General features: G+C 47.9%; 1 protein-coding gene across 4 annotated transcripts; it reads right to left on the bottom strand.

Annotated features, from left to right (window-relative positions):
- Nucleotides 1-5326: 5326 nt before the first annotated feature.
- Nucleotides 5327-19160, bottom strand: LOC125540054 (uncharacterized). Of its 4 annotated transcripts, none has more exons than XR_015609897.1 (9): nucleotides 18893-19160; nucleotides 9129-9204; nucleotides 8897-8970; nucleotides 8533-8585; nucleotides 7539-7584; nucleotides 6585-6654; nucleotides 6406-6498; nucleotides 6242-6331; nucleotides 5327-6164 (listed from the first exon to the last, which is right to left on the bottom strand). XR_015609897.1 is itself a non-coding variant. In XM_087532676.1 (9 exons), exons 1-9 carry the CDS (start codon nucleotides 19022-19024, stop codon nucleotides 6152-6154), a joined length of 609 nt encoding a protein of 202 aa, XP_087388802.1. In that variant the 5' UTR covers nucleotides 19025-19160; the 3' UTR covers nucleotides 5328-6151. The 4 variants fall into 4 exon arrangements, 2 of the variants coding, with proteins under 2 accessions (XP_087388802.1, XP_087388809.1); XR_015609896.1 differs by having other exon boundaries at nucleotides 5328-6161; XM_087532676.1 differs by having other exon boundaries at nucleotides 5328-6164; nucleotides 6242-6293.
- Between the last annotated feature and the right edge of the window lie 667 nt (nucleotides 19161-19827).

Here is a 19827-nt window from a genome sequence, read left to right as displayed (position 1 = left end):
AACTGCCAAATCTGCCAAGGCCGAAGCCCAGAAGGCCCTCCAGGAATTGGATGCAGTGAAAAAGATAGCGGCGGGTAAGGCATTCTCTATGCAAAGCAGACATATAAAAGTAAACTACTTGTTACTTACCCGAATCCGGAGCTCTCCAGGGGCATTTGCAGATCTTCCCCGCAGCGTATCTGATGCCGCCGCATTCTACCGAGCCGAGGAAGGCAGCTCGACGGAGAAGGTGTTCTGGTCTCAGTATGCTGATGCCGGACACCCTGTGCCCTTGAGCGACCAGCTGAAGCAGCTGGTCGAGCTCCACAAGCCGGCCAAACAAGCCCTGAAGGGCTTCATAGTTCGGCTGTGGCCTGGAGAGGCCCTTCCTGGGAGCTACTTCGGACTGGTGCGGCAGCTGGTGGAGGCTTGTCCAAGGCTCGAGGTCATCAAGCGCTCCGTCTGCATCGAAGGTGCCCGTAGGGCCCTTGCCCGTGCAAAGGTGCACTGGGGTAAGCTGGACGGTGAGAAGCTTGTGAGGGACGGGCCGCCGCCGGGGAAGGAGCATCGCAAGCCCGAGAACTATTACAAGGATGTTCTAGCTGGTGCCCGCCTTATGGCGGATGAATGTACCAAGGATGTGATTTTTGAATGAACTCGCTCGTGTTATCCTGTGCGCTGAAAACTTGTTCATATGCGCTAAGAAATGCTTTTGAATTTAAAATATTACTTTCTGTGCGGCCGTTTATCAAAAAATTGAGAGATGGCCAGTCGTCGGCTTCTGCCCCCATGCCACTAGTGCTGGGGTGTTCGGGATAAACCTGAGCGCTCTTTTTCCCATGATTGGGTCCGTCGAGGGAGGCGCTCAGCACAACGAACGAGGCAATCGGACTATAATGCTTGAACACTCTCACTTAGCCATAGAACTCTATAATTTTAAATTTCGGCAAAGCCCCTAGTATTTGCAAGACCGAGTTCGGGGCGCTATCCACGCCTTGGCCGGACAAAGCCGGTTCCTCGCTCGAAGCGGCATAAGTCTTTAAGGACTCGAAAAACCTCTCGAACAGCGACCGGTCTCTCGCTTCATCATGACAGTCGGTTTTAGCTTTCTCTACTGAGGTGCTCAGCCCAGCTCAACTGGGGCACAATCGCAGTAGTTCTCCTAGTGCTACCTTAGCCGATATAGCGGAACGTAAGGCACCAAAACATAGGAGCCGGGCAAACCCAACCATTGACCCAAATCATGATTCGGAGCCGATGCATATAGTGCTATAAGTTCGGGGTGCCGCACTTGTGAAAGTGTACGGACTTCTCACGCCATATGGATGGGTACTGAAGCCCCTGGCATATTTTGCCGTACCACAGTGTACGGATGCGACATGTTATTAATAAACATATATATAAAAAGAGGATAATGCAAAAAATAGACAAAAAGCTATGCATTGTTTATAGAAAGGCTGTTATGAAAGCGGAACAATACAAATAGTGCGATAAGCAAAAGAAATTGCACTATTTAACATGTCTTGGCCAGGGGCAGGCCGCGGAATTGTATTAAAAAACAGGTATACTGCTCGCAATAGAGACCACCTGGGAGTTCCATAATGCGGCGTGGCTTGTCTGCTTTCCTGGATCTTGCATCGTTTGTGCGGCAGTTGAATTGCCGAACGGGTCATCCGAAGTATGGAGTCTTGAGAGTAAGAGAAAAAAAGGAATCCGGCAGCCCCTGGTGCGGTTTAAGCCGTTTTTCGGGCGTGCCGTGATAGTGCCCCTTCCCCTGTGCCCATGGTATTTCAAGAGCGTAGTTATGTACGTGAAGCGCTGGTTTCGCTATATCGCGAGGGCTAGGGTTGGGGCCGCATTGCTATGCTAGCTCAGAACGTGCCAGGCGGTGTTGTTGTAGGGTACTACGGGCGCGCTTGACAGTGTCCGGCTTTTTGAAGGCCGAACTGGAGAACTGCCTAGAGAGGCTGCTTTGTACTTCTACTGCGAGCGTTGCCGTGTGCTCCTCCGTTCGGAGGGAGCGTTCAGTGTTCCCATTGACCGTGATTACTCCTCTAGGGCCTGGCATCTTGAGCTTGAGGTATGCATAGTGCGGTACCGCGTTGAATTTTGCGAATGCGGTTCACCCGAGCAGTGTGTGATAGCCACTACGGAACGAGACTATGTCGAAGATTAACTCCTCGCTTCGGAAGTTATCCGGAGATCCAAAGACCACTTCCAGTGTAACTGAGCCTGTACAGTTGGCTTCTACACCTGGTATGACGCCTTTAAAGGTCGTTTTCGTGGGCTTGATCCTCGAGGGATCTATGCCCATTTTTCGCACTGTATCCTGGTAAAGCAGGTTCAGGCTGCTGCCGCCGTCCATGAGGACTCTTGTGAGATGAAATCCGTCAATGATTGGGTCTAGAACCAGTGCGGCGAAGCCGCCGTGATGGATGCTAGTGGGGTGGTCCCTTCGATCAAAGGTGATCGGGCAGGAGGACCATGGGTTGAACTTTGGGGCGACTGGCTCCATCGCATATACGTCCCGTAACGCACGCTTCCTCTCCCTCTTGGGGATGTGGGTTGCGTATATCATGTTCACCATCCGCACTTGCGGGGGAAATCCCTTCTGTCCACTGTTGTTCAGCGCCCTGGGCTCCTCCTTGTCGTCGCTATGCAGCCCCTTGTCTTTGTATTCGGCTCTTAACTTGCCTGCCTGCTTGAACACCCAACAATCCCTGTTGGTGTGATTGGCTGGCTTTTCGGGGGTGCCATGTATCTGGCACAAGCGGTCGAGTATTCGGTCCAAACTGGACGGGCCCTGAGTATTTCTTTTGAATGGCCTTTTCCGTTGACCAGATTTGTAGCCTCGGAATCCGGCATTAACTGACGTATCCTCGTTGCTGTCGCTGTTAACGCGGCGCTTTTGTTTGTTCCGACGTGACCTGTCACTTTTGTCCTTGGTATTCGAATTACCAGGGTTCTTGGTTAAGTTGTTGCTGCGAGCTAGCCAGCTGTCTTCTCCCGCGCAAAAGCGGGTCATGAGTGTCGTGAGGGCTGCCATAGATTTCGGCTTTTCCTGTCCCAGGTGCCGGGCAAGCCACTCGTCACGGATATTATGCTTGAAGGCCGCTAAGGCCTCTGCTTCCGGAGAGTCGACTATCTGGTTTTTCTTTGTTAGGAACCGTGTCCAGAATTGCCTGGCCGATTCCTTTGGCTGTTGAATTATGTGGCTTAGGTCATCGGCGTCCGGTGGTCGCACATAAGTGCCCTGGAAGTTGTCAAGGAATGCGGCTTCCAGGTCCTCCCAAGAACCGATTGAGTCTGCTGGCAAGCTGTTGAGCCAATGTCGGGCCAGTCCCTTAAGTTTGAGTGGGAGGTATTTGATGGCGTGTAGATCATCACCGCGGGCCATGTGGATATGAAGGAGATAATCCTCAATCCATACCGCGGGATCTGTTGTGCCATCGTACGATTCGATGTTTACGGGTTTGAAGCCCACAGGGATTTTATGATCCATTACTTCATCTGTGAAGCATAGTGGGTGTGCGGCGCCTCTGTATTGGGCTATATCACGACGCAGCTCGAAGGAGCTTTGTCTATTGAGTTCGGCCCGGCCGAATTTATTGCATCCGGAGTGACGATCACCGTCACGTGCCGTGGGGCGCCTGCGCGATCCATAGATCGATCTTGTTTGCCTTGCCTTGTCCTCCAGTATGTCGCGCAGGTCGGGCGCATTTTCCCGTGCCTTAGTATGCTTGACGCGGCGTCGGGGCATGGCTTGAGTGGGGGGCCAAGAGGCCTCTCTGTCGCGGCCACGAGGTGGCCGGTCGGCCGTGTCATGCGCTGGTGATGTAGGTGCTTCCTCCTCTAGTCGGGGTAGCATCCTGCGCTTTGGATAACTCTTGGAGGGGCGTTCGAGTTCATACTCTTTGGCCGCAAGGACTTCAGTCCATCTGTCAGCTAGCGAATCCTGATCAGCTCTAAGCTGTTGCTGCTTTTTCTTGAGGCTGCTTGCCGTGGCCATAAGCCTGCGTTTAAAACGCTCTTGTTCGGCGGGATCCTCTGGCACGACGAACTCGTCGTCGTCGAGGCTTGCCTCGTCTTCGGAGGGAGGCGTATAATTATCGTCCTCAACCTCTTGGTCCGCCGCCCTCTCGTGAGGGCTGGCTTCTCTGTCCTCCTGTGCTGAATCTTGCTGGAGGGGGTGTTCTTCCGCGCTATCCAGAGTAGTATTATCTCCCGTGCCGGAATCACCGTTTTTGCTTTGGCGGGATTTAGAGCGGCGCCGCTGACGCCGGCGCTTGGGCTGTTTCTTAGAGGTATCGTCTCCCGCTGTTTCATCGCCATCTCCATCCTTTGGAGTGTCCACCATATATATGTCATATGACGAGGTGGCCTTCCAGCGCCCTATAGGTGCTGGTTCCTGTTCGTCTCCTGCATCGTCGTCCATGCCGTCGATGTCTTCGGAGTCAAAGTCAAGCATGTCGGTTAAGTCGTCGATAGTGGCTACGAAGTGGGTGGTGGGTGGGTTTTGAATTTCTTCATCGTCCGTATCCCAACCTTGTTGACCGTAGTCCGGCCAGGGCTCTCCTGATAAAGAGAGAGACTTTAGGGAATTCAGGATGTCGCCGAAGGGCGAGTGCTGAAAGATGTCCGCGGCAGTGAACTCCATTATCGGCGCCCAATCGGATTCGATCGGTAGGGGCACGGGGGCTCGGAGTTCGGAGAGGAATCCGTCTCCTCGGAGTCACGGGCCATGCGGGGTGCGGGGCTGGAGTTCGGCTCGATCGCCTCTGAGATCGCAGCCCCTGAGGCAGCGTCCAACCGCTGATCCTCGATCGGCGCAGTAGGCTCCGAATCAATGGTCGAAACCGGTGCGTGTGCGGCCTCCAAAGCGCTGTTCGGCGGCAGAGCTATATCATGCCCATCGAGACAGTGCGGCGCGCTTGGCTGTGGCTCGAATCCGTCGAATATCAAGTCCCCGCGGATGTCAGCCGTGTAGTTTAGGCTTCCAAACCTAACCTGATGGCCAGGGGCGTAGCTTTAGATCTGCTCAAGGTGGCCAAGCGAATTGGCCCGCGGTGCGAAGCCACTGAAGACGAAGATCTGTCCGGGGAGAAAAGTCTCACCCTGGACTGCATCGTTGTTGATGATCGAAGGAGCCATCAGGCCTAAAAGTGACGACACAGAGGAACTCTCAATGAAAGCACCAATGTCGGTGTCAAAACCGGCGGATCTCGGGTAGGGGGTCCCGAACTGTGCGTCTAGGTCGGATGGTAACAGGAGGCAAGGAACACGATGTTTTACCCAGGTTCGGGCCCTCTTGACGGAGGTAAAACCCTACGTCCTGCTCGATTAATATTGATGATATGGGTAGTACAAGAGTAGATCTACCATGAGATCAAGGAGGCTAAACCCTAGAAGCTAGCCTATGGTATGATTGTTGTATGATGAAGTTGTCCTACGGACTAAAACCCTCCGGTTTATATAGACACCGGAGAGGGTTAGGGTTACACAAAGTCGGTTACAATGGTAGGAGATCTTGAATATCCGCATTGCCAAGCTTGCCTTCCACGCCAAGGAAAGTCCCATCCGGACACGGGACGAAGTCTTCAATCTTGTATCTTCATAGCCCTGGAGTCCGGCTGAAGGTATAGTCCGGCTACCCGAACACCCCCTAATCCAGGACTCCCTCACCAAGCTTGCCTTCCACGCCAAGGGAAGTCCCTTCCGGACACGGGACGAAGTCTTCAATCTTGTATCTTCATAGTCCAGGAGTCCGGCTGAAGGTATAGTCCGGCCATCCGGACACCCCCTAATCCAGGACTCCCTCAAAAGGCAAACCTGATATATTTATTCAGTAGAACAGTTGATCTGGAAGCTCATGAATAAGCGGAAACATATATTGTGTTCCAAAAGTAAATCAAGAACAATGTTGGGTATACGAAAACCAAGGTGAGTAGGAAATATTTAATCAGTACAACAAATGATCTGGAGGCTCATAATAAAAGGGTAACATTTCTTTGTTCCAAAACTAAGGCAGGACGATCAATTCAAATTAAGTTAGATACACAGAGTAGAGTTAGACAACAAAATCAAGCCAGAGCGCACCTATACAGTTCAACTAAAGCATACTATCTGATAACTTCACTTGATTGTCTTCACGTTCGACTTCTCACATGGCACGTCACATGAACCTGCTGCGAGTATTTAGTTTAAGCAATCAAGCCATAGCCAAAAAAATCATGGATAATACGGTTATGTTCTTTTAACTGACCGCTTGTGGATAGTGAGTGATGGTTTGCCCCATAGTTCGCACCATATTGGTCCTATGCGTAAGAGTTCAGTCTAACTTGCGAAGAACAATCTATTGAACAATGGTGTGTAAGAGTTCATCTAACATGCAAAGTATTGAACAATGGCATAAGGCCAGCATGCTACCTCTTGTTAAGGTCCTCTCACAAAGACATGGTTTGCTACATGGAGCTCGACCCCTTGTCTTTTTGGCACGTTGGCGTTTATGGCAGCGCTTACCTGAATATTTGAGACAACCAGCGTCGGATACGACATCGTTAATAGGAATTAGAGACGACACTGGTACTCTATATATACACCCATACCTTCGTCATCACTGATGTAAATAGAGTCGCTGATTATCGCCCATTTCATAATGTGGTTATTACTGGAGTCCTAGTAATTGTGAAAGCAAAAATGCAAGAGAGTGGGATCAACGCAAACCTAGAGAGAAGAGTCCCAACAAAAATAAAATATGGTTACTCTCATAAGTGTTAATGCGCATTTTATTTTGAACATGTTCATATTCAGTGGAGAGGGAGGGAAAAAGCAGAGCAAAGAAAATTGGTCAAGCTGAACTGAAATCACATATAAGCAGTACTTATACTTTAACTAAGCACGAAAGGCATTCAACACATTGTAATCTTGAAGCAAAAGTTTTTCATAGATAAAACAAATAATTGTTTGTGTCCTAAACCCATCGCGTACAAGAACATGAAAAATAGCAAGTGTTTTGGTATACTGAAGGATGCATCAGCCAAAAGGCTATGACTACTCAGTCTCAGTTTAGTCCAACAACAAATCTAAATTTCTGTTCTTTCCAGCCAATCACAAGCATCCAAATATATGTGTACCAACATAGTCCAGTATCTTAATTAAAAGGCACTCAAACAACATATACAGATTTAACTCTTTCTCAAAATATTACATGGATTTATCAGTCGATCCACAAGAAGGGTAGCTTTAGAATTTCCATATCTTATTTTTTTCTTAATGCTAAATCCATTCAAGCTATTTATTTTGTACTATCGATCCAGTAGTCGTTGTACAGAAACATATCATAATCTTCGTTCTAAATCTATGTTGCATGATGTCACTTGACAGCAGACCTATTCTCACAAGGCACAAATATTTACTGTCTCTAAAATATATATATATTGTGCAAACATTGTCAAGGAAAGAGAACAGTAAGCATCACTGAAGTTCTGAATTTAAAATTTCAACCTTGGTGAAATCAGAAATAGCAGAGTCCAGTTCTCTTTGAAATGCATATGCTGTACCTCTCCCAATTGGTGTCTGTGGATAAGCTGTACTTTCCTGCCGTATCTGCAAATGTAAATGCAGATTTTTAGGCTCCTTTTCTGATTAGAGAGAATAAGCAAGAAAAACTGATAAAAACAGATTATAGGTAACAAAACCTGATAAAACCAAAAAAAAGAACCTAATAAAAAACAGATTATAGGTAACAAAACCTGGTAAAACTTAATGGTGAAATTTGCTTTGAAACAACAATATCCACATGTAAAAGAAATAGAGACGATATCTACTGAAAGTTCGCTGCAAATGGAAGAACTTTTTTTCATTCAGGTGTTCTTTTGATCATTGGCGTAACTTGGACGATCATTGGCGTACCTTGGCCTCAGAGCAGGGGCTCACTATTTTCTAATTCACTAACAGAACTCCGGAGCCAAAATTAGTAAATGGATGTTCTCCAGGTTAGGATACAATACTGCTAACTATATTTGCTACCCCACCTCAACGATCACACCTCAGAACCTGCAACCCGAATACTCGGAACCGGTTTCTTTTTACTTTGTCACTAATAGTGTGTTAATTCACCACTGTCTAACCCCTAGCCCTGTACCGTTTTTCATTTTTGATTGTTAATTCACCCATATTATCCTGCACACCAACCCAGCCAAGAAACATAGCCAGCAAACAAAGCAAGAATGCAGAACATGTAGTGTGGTTAACTGATAAGATTGATCAAACACCATTAAAAGACATTCTTAAAAAAATAATGTCGAAGTAGGCAATGAACATGAAGAGTCGGTCAACACTTACGTATAAATTCTAAACATGGGAGAAAAATTAGTTTCATGTGAAAACTGAAGGGAAGGCACATGATGTGAACTTCTGACAATATAAACAATATTCTCATTCATGAAATTCTGAAGTTACCACCGCCTATACGAATAGGATGGCATTGGTTAGGACATTAGGTACACTGTACTTTCAAAGATGAATGGAAAAAATACAGGATGAGAGAGATACCTTGTCAATTGAACAAGCTCAGCCAAGATAGTTAGATGAGATCTCCTAGTTCTCTACAAAATGCAGGGTGAAAAAAATAAGCAACGCTTGTTATAGTTCTCAATTTCCCAATATGAACTAGAAATGCTAAAATAGCCCATCTGATGCTGAAAAATATACAGACAGATGCATGAGAACCCGTTCCTTAAACAAACAGTATGAGAATGTGACGACGGAACAAATTTTATCCTTATACAAATACTATGAGCATGTAATTCCAAAGTAAACACACACTTTGCCAAAACAATAGAAACAAGATGGGATATAATGCCAAAATAAATCCACATAATGCCAAAACTGTAGGATCCAAAAAAAAGGCAGTCACCTGCGCAACTAAGCAATGTGAGCTATCCTCGAAGAGCCACAACTTATCCGCTGCAAGAGGAAGAACACTACTGGCTGCAAGAGGAAGAACACTACTGGTCACTAACCAGCAAAACAAATCCTAATAACATCTCTGCCAAACAGGCAAAAATGGACCTAGGTAATCATCAGAATCGGGCAGGGAAGGAACCAGCAAAGGTAGCACAGGGCTAGGAAAGGGACCAGAACAATACACTCTTCAATGGCACGCCGGCGGCCAAGGTGACGGCAAGCAAACCGCACGGCCAAGACGTCACACCCTCGAACTACCTGCAAGACAACTAATGAAAAAGGAAAAGAGGGGAAGTGAGGACCGGCCAGAAGAACGCCTCGAAGGAGCCAAGACGGGATCGCGAGGACCATCACCTGACCGACGACGAAGGTAGGGATTTGGGACAAAGGTAGGCGGCGACCAAGGGGAGAAAACTCGGGGAAGGAGCAGAAAAGGGGAAAACAGAGGAAGGAGACTACTGTTTCATTTCTTAATTTTTCGATGCCTCTCGGCTACACGGTTTGGGCTTATATATGCCGCAGCTTTACCACACACGCTATTACACTCACAAGGCCCACGGCCCACACGCACACCTAGGCCCAACTGTGAAGAGTCATCAGCCACTAGGGCGTTCCTTGCCCTGTTCTGCTCCTTCAGTCTCTATTGTCTCGCCTGATGGAATAGGGGCGATGACAGTGCTCCCCTCTTGAGAAGTTGCTTGTCCCCAAGCAGCCGCATGTGGAAACCTTTTCTGCAGCGCTTCATAATCTTCCCAAGTAGCGAATTCTCCTGGCAAATCTGACCACCGAATTAGTACCTGAAGCAGAGCTGTATTACCTCGCTTGACTAACCTGCGATCCAGAATTTCCGAGGGAGTGAGTTCTTCAGTGTCTAGTCTTGGCAGCTTCGGCAAGGTTTTGAACACAGGAGTATGATCAGGCACTTGTTGTTTCAGCTGAGAAACGTGAAACACAGGATGGATTTGTGTATCTGAAGGCAGGTCCAACTTATATGCTGCTGGGCCAAACTTCTCTAAAATTTGGAAAGGCCCAAAGTATTTAAAAGCCAATTTGGGGCAGGGTCTGTTCACAAGAGAAAGCTGTCCATAGGGTTGTAGTTTGAGGAAAACAAACTCCCCAACTGCAAATTCTCCCATGGATCTATGCTTATCAGCATCTGCTTTGCATTTTTGCTGGGCTCTCTGAAGATGCAGTTGCAAGTTTTCTGCGTAAGCTTGTCTGTCTTGTAGCCACTGTTGGATGTCAGGAGAAGCATCCTCTGGGGGTCTAAGGAATTGTCCCATATGTGGCTCTTGCCCATATAAAGCTTTGAAAGGAGTGCACCCCAAGGATGAATGATAGGAGGTGTTATACCAGAGCTCTGCCAAGGCCAACCAGTTGTGCCATTTTGTAGGTGAATCATGAACAGCACACCTCAAATACATCTCCAAGCACTGGTTCACTTGTTTTGTTTGCCCATCTGTTTGTGGGTGTCTGGCTGTGGACATTTGTAACTTAGGGCCCCAAATAGATAACAACTCCTTCCAGAAGTGGCTGGTGAATATTGTATCTCTATGGGATGTGATAGTTAATGGCATGCTGTGAAGTTTCACCACCTGCTGCATGAATGCTTGTGCTACAGTAGCAGCTGAATAAGGATGCTTCAAGGGACTGAAGTGGTTGTATTTAGAGTATCTGTCTACTACCACTAGGATGACATTATATCCACTGGATTTAGGCAAACCTTCAATGAAATCCATACTTACATCCTCCCAAGCTCTTGTTGGTATTGGTAATGGGTTTAGGAGACCTGGGTACTTGCAATTTTCATGTTTTGCTTGTTGACAAATCTGGCACTGTTGGACAAAGTTCTGAACATCTTGCTTGATTCCCGCCCAGTGAAACAACTTCTTTACTCTCTGGTATGTGGCCTGAATACCACTGTGCCCTCCAATAGGAGAATCATGAAATGCTTCAATTAGTTTGGTATGTAAACCTGAGTTAGAGCCCGCCCAGACTTTGCCCTTGAATCTGATTAGTCCTTGAGAAAGGGAAAGCCCAGGCTCATCTTCCGCAGTGATTGCTAATTTAGTAAGTAGTTCCTGGGCTCTTGTATCTACTGCATAGGAGTTAACCACTTCTTGCAGCCAAACTGGTTGAGCAGTGGATACAGCCTGTATTGCAAATACATGTCCCACTCTCGACAAGGCATCAGCTGCTTTGTTCTCGGTGCCTTTTTGTATTGAAATTTAAATTGGAGGCTAGCCAATTTAGCCATTGCTTTTTTCTGCAATTCGGTATGGAGCACTTGATCTTCTAAGTTGCACAGACTTTTATGATCAGTTTTGATGACAAATGGCCCTCTGGTTAGGTAGGATCTCCATTTATCTACTGCCATCATGACTGCCATGAATTCTTTCTCATATGTTGGTAGCTTCTGATTTTGCACTCCTAGAGCTTTGCTGTACTAGGCCACTGGGTGTCCTTGCTGACTCAACACAGCCCCAATCCCAGTATCGCATGCATCAGTCTCTACTATGAAGGATTTGGAGAAATCTGGTAAGGACAGCACTGGAGTGGACACCATTGCTGTTTTCAACTTGTCAAAAGCATCCTGGGCTTCCTCGGTCCATTGGAATGTCTTAAGCTGCAATAGAGAGGTCAGGGGTTTGGCAAGAATTCCATAATGGGCCACAAATTTTCTGTAATAGCTTGTAAGCCCGAGAAATCCCCTCAATTCCGTGAAGTTGGTGGGTTGGGACCATTGTTCCATGGCCTTGGTTTTCTCAGGATCGGTGGCCACTCCCTTGTCAGAGATTATATGTCCCAGGTAGCTCAATTGTTGTGTAGCAAAGCAACATTTACTCATTTTGCATATAGCTAATTTTCTCTCAAAGTCTGGAGCACTTGTCTTAAGTGTTCTTCATGCTCCTCCAGTGTTTCACTGAACACAAATATATCATCCATAAAAATGAGTACAAACTTCCTAGCATATTTTTTGAAAATTATATTCATCAGACACTGGAAAGTAGCAGGTGCATTTGTCAGCCCAAAGGGCATTACTCTGGACTGATATTTCCCATGGTGAGTTTTGAAGGCAGTCTTTTCTTCATCCATTGCCACCATTCGGATTTGATGATAACCAGACCTTAAATGCAATTTAGAGAACCACTTGGCCCTAGCAATTTCGTCTAACAGCTCATCCACCACAGGAATTGGAAATGTGTTCTTTATTGTTAGTGTGTTTAGTCTTCTGTAATCCACATAGAACCTCAAAGTCTCATCCTTCTTCCTTACTAGCAAGACTGGGGAAGCAAAAGGAGACATACTAGGTGTGATGAGACCAGTAGCTAGCATCTCATTTACTTGCTTTTCTATTTCATCCTTCTGCTATGGGTTATACCTGTAAGGTCTGACATTAACTAGTGCACTGCTAGGTAAAAGGGATATGGCATGGTCAAATTCCCTATGTGGTGGTAACTGCTTTGGGTCCTCAAACACATCAGCAAAATCTTGCAGAGTTGTTGAAATGTAGGCTGGCACTTCATGATTCTCGGTGTGCAAAGTTGGGGAGACAACTGCAGTAGCCCAAATATCATTCCCTTTTTGCCATTTGAGAATTTGTTCCACAGTGATAGCTTGAATCTCAGTTTGTTGTTTCTCCACAATGCCCTCCAACCTGATCTGTTGTCCATTTCTGTCAAACTGTAGCCACTTCTCTTCCCAATGACAGACCATAGATCCCCACTGGGCCAACCAATCCATTCCTAGAATAGCATCATACCCTCCCAAGTCCACCACCTTCATATCAGAAGTGAAGGTGTGTCCATTAATGTCACGACCGGTTTTCCAATAAAAATGTTTATTGAGAAACCAATCTTTTGAGTCCAGTATGAGAAAAATCCTCCTTACCGGTAGACAAATTCTTGATACAATAAGCCAGTAGCATAAAATATATTACAGGGTCGAGCTACGGTTGCTCAACCAAATTATTACAAGCACGCCAATAATTATACATAATGGCGGACATGACACAGTGGTGTGGAGGCATACTACTGACTCGAGGATAGGGTGGTGGTGGAAAAACACAGCGGGGAGTGAGATACATGACTCTAAAACTGGCATCTCATCGAGCGTCGAGGTGAGGCTCGATGAATTTATTTGGTAGCGGAAGCGGATATAATACAGTGACCAAATCTAGGGTCGCACGAGACTGACTGGGATTCCTCTAGGCGTCGGACTCGCTATCAAATTCTTCATCCATGAGATCGCCTTCGTCAGCATCTGGCCAAATCAACAAGCCAGGTGAGTACTCTGAAAGTACTCGCAAGACAGTTCGGACGTAAGATATAACAAATGCATTCATGGATGCGTCATGATTAATTTACCAATGCACATTCAAAATTTAGCAAGCAAGGTAAGTAAAAAGGGAATCGGCGGTAGTCCGCCTGAAAACCCAACAAAAAGAAAATAATAGGAAACCGATCGGGTGTCTGAAGCGACGCCTCAAAGGGTGAACAAATAAATAAAGATCATGCCGCAGTCGGGCGTCTAAGCGACACCACGTAAAGGGCTTAAACTGAAAATAAAAGACATGCGTGCCACAGTCGGACGTCGGGACAACATCACAGAAAGGGCTTATATTGAAAGTAAATAACAGTACTGCCGCAGTCGGACGTCTGAGCGACATCGCAGAAAGGGCTTTTATTGAAAGTAAATAATAACAATGCCATAGTCGGACGTCTGAGCGACATCGCAGAAAGGGCTTTCATTGAAAGTAAATAATAACAATGCCACAGTCGGACGTCTGAGCGACATCGCAGAAAGGGCTTTTATTGAAAGTAAATAATAACAATGCCACAGTCGGACGTCTGAGCGACATCGCAGAAAAGGCTTTTATTCACAAGTAAGTAATACTCATAATAAATATTCAATTCATGATAATAAACGGGTTAGTCCATCCACAGGAATAAACATTTAACCGGACTTAGCACTCATGTGATTCACCGGAGTCTCTGTCATCAAAACTGACATTTGTCAGGATAAGATAATACCGAACTTGGACATGGAATAGACGATTCAAAGGAATATATGACTCTGCAGAGTTTGTACGAAAAATTTTCCCACAGCCAACGGATTTCCGTAGTCACGAAGGACTAGTTCCGTTTACGGTATTTCGGAAGAAAACACAGCTAACCAGTACACACCCATCCTACCTCTCGATGCCAGGAATCACCCTAGACATCGTCCAAGAAAAACTTTTGAGACGGGGAGATCACAATCTCGAATAGCATGGGATCAAATTTATATACGCGCGCTCTAAGGGGTGCCCCCCTCTCGGTCCCAACCGGAAACACCCATGCCCCCTGACCGGATGACTGGCTTTAATCCAGGGCCATGGAACCATCATCACGGCCTCTCCTTTTGGTGTGTACCAAGAAAGCGGTTTGCAACTTACTAAGCCATATTCCTTGCGGAAAACATGTGGTAGTACAGGGAAGGAAAAGTGGAAGGAACTGGATCGATACGGGTTGACACTGAAGTCATATAGTCTGGCATAAGACTGGCATGCTGCAACACTGCCATCTTACCCATCCTCATGCCAACACATGGCCATGCATACTCACATCCATCCACTTATGGATTTTCGAAACTCACTTGCCTCATCGTTGCATGTAACACGACATTCGTCGGTATGCTCATCAACATGCCATGAAACTACTTAATGCAACATGCCAAAACAATCATCATATCAAAAGTTCAAACATGCTTGCCTGGTTCAGAGTAGTCGGAGCCTAGCTCGGTGAAGTTTGCGGTTCCGTCACCTCCTTCGGTATCTACGGTATAAAGAAAACACACGCGCTAACGTAAATACCGAGAGGTGCACAAAAATTATTCCAAATATTTTTTTCAAATAAATCTGATAAAAAACTAGACAAAATTCTAAAGAGGACAGAAAAAGAATCAATCAAAAATATATTTTTGTTTAAAAGTTATAAAGGTTTTTGTCCAGGGACTCATCTGTAATGAAACAGAAAGTTTCCAGGGTTTAACTTATAAAAACAGAAAACGCTTCGATAAAGAATATGCCGGCCCAGAGGGATGACGTACTTTGGCAGAAGACGTTTTCAGAAAACGGTTCGTTTAAAAGATCAGAGAGGCTGACAGGCGGGTCCCGCCCGTCAGGTTTGAAATTTCAAAAGAGGCGGCAGAGCTCGACGGTGCCCGAGAGCCGCGGTGGTCGCCGGCGGCGATCCACGGTGAGGCAGGGAGATCGGAGAGTACCTCCGTGTTCAGGGCGCCATTCCACGTCTGTGGGAGGTGGTGGTGGTCGCCGGCGAGTACCACGTCGGCGGCGACGCTGGCTCCGGCGGACGGCGATTCGGGTGGTTGCGGACCTCGTCGGAGAGAGCTGTGAAGATCAAATTGGAGTGGGGGTTAGCCTACTGGAGGTGGTACGGGGCTACGGGCAAGAGCAGGGCGGCGGAGGAGTTCTCACCAAAGAGAATGTTGCCGGAGCCCGAGGCGGACGGAGGTGGCCGGAGTCGAAGAAGAAAGGCCCCTCGAGGCTCTCCCAGTGGCTAGGCGGGGTCTAGTGAGGTGGTGGAGTTGTGCGGGGACGAGAGCAAGCTCGGGGGTGCTATTTATAGCCGGCCCGAGGCGGTTGCCGTGAACGGATAAGTCCGGCGGGTGATTACGGCGGCGCTGTGGCGGGACGGTCGGCTTAGGAGCTTGAGCAACGCCTAGGTGGAGCAGTGGTGCCATTACAGGGTCCAACTCAGCATGGGAGGGAGGGTTACGGCCTGCCCTCGACGGAACGGCAGCACGGCCCATTGGCGGCAGAGAACGCGCTCTGCGCGTGCCAGGCCACGGCGATGGTGCTGCATGTGTGCGCTGGCAAGGAGATGGCCACGCGGAGCTACCAGGAGGATTGGGCGGCGCCGAACGGCGTTCTGCCGCGGTGTTGCCCCCTGTCGGCCGTTACGGTGGTTCTGCCGCCACAAAGCACGCCGGCGCAGGCGGCCCAGGGCGCCACCGACGCCAGGAAGGCGCCAAGCGCGTGTGTGAAGCTCCGGACAAGAGGAAGGGGCTGCGAGCATCGAGCCAAATGCACAGTGGGCATGTGACTGAAGTTCTGTCGGGGAAACGACACTGAAACTCTGAATTTACTGAATATGAACAAAAACAGTGCATGCCAAGTGTTCGACAGAATGACTCTGGCATGTAGGGATTTTTCCTTGAGCTGATTTTTGGTGGAGAGGTCTATCATTGCAACTAGAGGTTGCCTGAATTTTGGTGGAATTTTTGGAGAAGTGTAGATATGAATTTCACCAAATTTGGCAAATCTGGTCCAAACTTGCAGAGACTGAAATTTGAAAATTTTGAAAAGAGGGATAGTGGATCAAGATGGTTCTGGGTTGTGGGTACCAAGTACTATCCAGGAGAGTTAGTTTGAGGTCAAAAATCAATTGCATCTTGGTACTTGCTTTGAAAATCACTCAGGCTCAAAATAATTGGCAGAAATGATTTGAGAGATAAAATAATTGAAATAAAATCCAAAACTTGTTTGGACTTGTTGAGACAGAGAATTTAGATTGTTCAAAGGTGGAGGGAGGGATTTTGAGAAGATTTACTATAAGAGACATGGTAAAACCATGGGTGGTTTTCAAGATAAGAAAAACCTCAAAATTCACAGAGTTCTTTTTATAAGAAAAAGAATAATTTCCAAAAATATACTTTGAGAAGGGAACCATCAGAGAAAGAGTTTTAAATGATCAAACACCATAGTTTGAAGAAGATACAAAAATAAAAATCCTTGCCAAAGAAGTTTTTAAGAGGAAGGTTTTCTGGAAAAAATTTAAATGGCCTCTTTTCAAAAACCAACAAAGTTTTTGCTGAAAAACCAAATAAAAATTTTGGAGTGTCACAATTAATCCACCAGGGTAAGCCCACCATCTCAGTTTCACACTGAAGCTGCTCCCCATTTGCTACTTTGACTTGTAGGGCCTTATCAAGCATAGTGGCTTTGTGTTTCAGTTTGTCTGCTAATTGCCTGTCAATGAATGTGTGAGAGCTCCCGGAGTCCACTAGTAACAACATGACTTTGTTCTCTTCAAGTGCTCTCAGCCTGATAGTTTTAGTGTTTGCAGACCCTGATATGGCATTAACTGAAAGATAAGCAGCCACTTCCTCTACTGCTTCTTCAGTCGCAATGGCATTTAGAATGTCATCTGAAAGCTGCCCTTCAATTTCCTGAGCCTCCAAAGCCTTGAGCTGTAAAGGTGGTTTGTTTGCACATACGTGACCTTGACTGTATTTTTCACCACAACTGTAGCAAAGCCCATTTGCCCTAAGGAACTCCTTGAGTTGTTTTGCTCTCCACAAGTCTCCTGCTGCAAATTGAGGCCGAGAGGAATTTTCCTGACGAGGTGCAGTGAATTTGCTTTGTCCAAACTGCTTCTGAACTTTGTGGTGCTGCATTTTCTGTCGTTCTAGGACGGCCTCCTGTACCAGTGCATACTCGGCCGCTAGGACTACCGACTGGGGTAACTGAATTTCCACTGCTACTCTTATTTCCTCCTTCAATCCCAACACAAATTGAGTCACCAGCATTGTTTCACTGATGCTCGCATCGTATAACCGGACCTGATACACAAGCTAATTGAACATGGTGTGGTATTGGTGCACAGACTCTTCCTGTTTCAGCAATAGAAGTTCCTTCAGACAGTTGCGGTGCACATTGAGGTCGAACTCCTGCAGTATTGCTTTTCTGAACCGTGACCAATCTGCGCAGGCATCTGTGTGTTTGGACGCCTGATACCAGTGTGCCGCGTTACCTTGCAGGTGCAGAGAGGCCGACATCAGTTTGAAGCCATCAGGGATCCGGTACAATTGGAAGTACACTTCACAATTGTCCAGCCACATACGAACTCCCTCTCCATCGAAGCGTGGGAACTCCATCTTCGGCATCCATGGTTGCTTAGAGTTCTGTTCGTCAGTAAGGCGCGGTGATGGCGGTGCTCTGCCCGGGTCGAATGGTCGACGAAGCGGCGGTGGCACCTGGGCGGCTGAAGAAGCTGCTGCCGTAGCTTGCGCTGCCGTCGGAGACGCTGCAAAACAGCCTGGTTGCGCCAATCGATCTAGATCCGTATCCTGAGTGCTGTGCGATTCCTTAATTGCGCGCGCTACATGGACTTGCTCCTGATGGATTTCCCCAATTGATGTGACCGAGAGATCTACCTTGGTTTGAACCTGATCCAGGCGCTGAACTTGCTCTGCAAACTTCGCGTCCAGATCGTCGAGCCGTGCACTGATCTCATCGATGCGCGCCACTCGCTCGCCAATTCCCTTTAGAGCAGACAGCTCCTTCAGCACCCGCTCTTCGAAGGCCGACATTGTTGCGATCAGATGCTTCGTCTGCGCGCTTGGCTTGAACAGAGCCGTCGTAACCCTCTCTGAACCAGACCAACGCCGATCTCGGATTTACAGGCGGCCGCCGAAGCAGCTGCACAACCGATCGGTCGATGTTACAGTCTGATCTCGAGGAAGCGGGGTCAGCGGATCGAACAAGGCAAATATGATACCAATTGTAATGTCCTTGCCTTCGGGGATGAACCCTAGGGATTTGGGACGAAGGTAGGCGGCGACCAAGGGGAGAAAACTCGGGAAGGAGCAGAAAAGGGGAAAATATAGGAAGGAGACTACTGTTTCATTTCTTAATTTTTCGATGCCTCTCGGCTACACGGTTCGGGCTTATATATGCCGTAGCTTTACCACACACGCTATTACACTCACAAGGCCCACGGCCCACACGCACACCTAGGCCCAACTGTGAAGAGTCATCAGCCACTGGGGCGTTCCTTGCCCTGTTATGCTCCTTCAGTCTCTGTTGTCTCGCCTGATGGAATAGGGGCGATGACAGAAGAACGCCTCGAAGGAGCCAAGACGGGATCGCGAGGACCATCACCTGACCGACGACGAGGAGGAGATCACGGTGAAATCCCCTAGTACCCTCGTCGGTGCACCCGGGCTCGAGCTCGGCCATGGCCGCCGCCGCGCTAACCAACGCGCCCACATGACCCGGCTTGAGCTCGTCCATGGCGGCCGCCGCGCTCACCAATAAGCCGTCACGCCTGGATCCTGCGTGCCCCTCGACCCCGACACCGGATCCGGCACCGCCATGATCCGCTCGACGCCGAGGGGGAGAGGGCCGAGCAGCGGTGGCTCCCCTTCGGGTGACGCAAGAGGATGAGCGACGTGGGGAGGGGGCCGATGGGGAGGGAGACAGGCGCGGGTCAATGGGGAGGGAGGGAGGCAGGCGTAGAGGAGAAAGAGAGGAAGGAGAGGGGACGGCGTGAGTGCGGGAGGAGCAGGACGGCTAGGTCGTCTCCACGGGAGCGGCTGGCTTTTATATCCCTGGGTCTGAAATGACGAAAATGCCCTCGGCGGGCTAGCGAAAATACAGGCGGTGGCACACTGGAAAGGATGCCGACGAACAACACAAGCCACGATCACAGCCACAGTCGCTGACCGGCGTGGCCCACCAGCGAGTGACCCCACACGTCAGCGAGGCAGAAAAGTAATTCCAGAGTAAGAAAAGTCAGTAAGGAAAACCGAATGGAGGTTACTATTCATCACTATTCATTGTAGCAGTGATCCGACGGCCGATATCATCTGAGGGCGTGATCGGACGGCCCAGAATTCATCAAAAAACTGATCCGACGGCCAGAAATCCCGAGCGGGGAGGAGGCTGGGTGGGCACTGCTATGCTTGTTTCTGGATTAGCTATAGGATAAATTATACCCACCTTCACAAGCTTTAACATTTCTGTTCTTATCACATCCTTCATTTTAGGATTCAAGTGACGTTGGTGATCGACAACTAATTTGGCATCGGGCTCCA

This window comes from Triticum urartu, chromosome 1A, assembly GCF_056163025.1.
Source record: "Triticum urartu cultivar PI428250 chromosome 1A, HENAU_Tu73, whole genome shotgun sequence".
Taxonomy (NCBI): Eukaryota; Viridiplantae; Streptophyta; class Magnoliopsida; order Poales; family Poaceae; genus Triticum; species Triticum urartu.
This window is presented reverse-complemented; position numbering and strand designations above follow the sequence as displayed.

Coding starts and splice junctions, on each gene's coding strand:
- LOC125540054 (XM_087532676.1), bottom strand. CDS start 19,024: ATGGACGAGCTCAAGCCGGGTCATGTGGGCGCGTTGGTTAGCGCGGCG. Junction 8,586..8,896: donor CACATTGCTTAGTTGCGCAG/GTGACTGCCTTT, acceptor TGCATTTTGTAG/AGAACTAGGAGATCTCATCT. Junction 7,585..8,532: donor GAGCTTGTTCAATTGACAAG/GTATCTCTCTCA, acceptor TTACATTTGCAG/ATACGGCAGGAAAGTACAGC.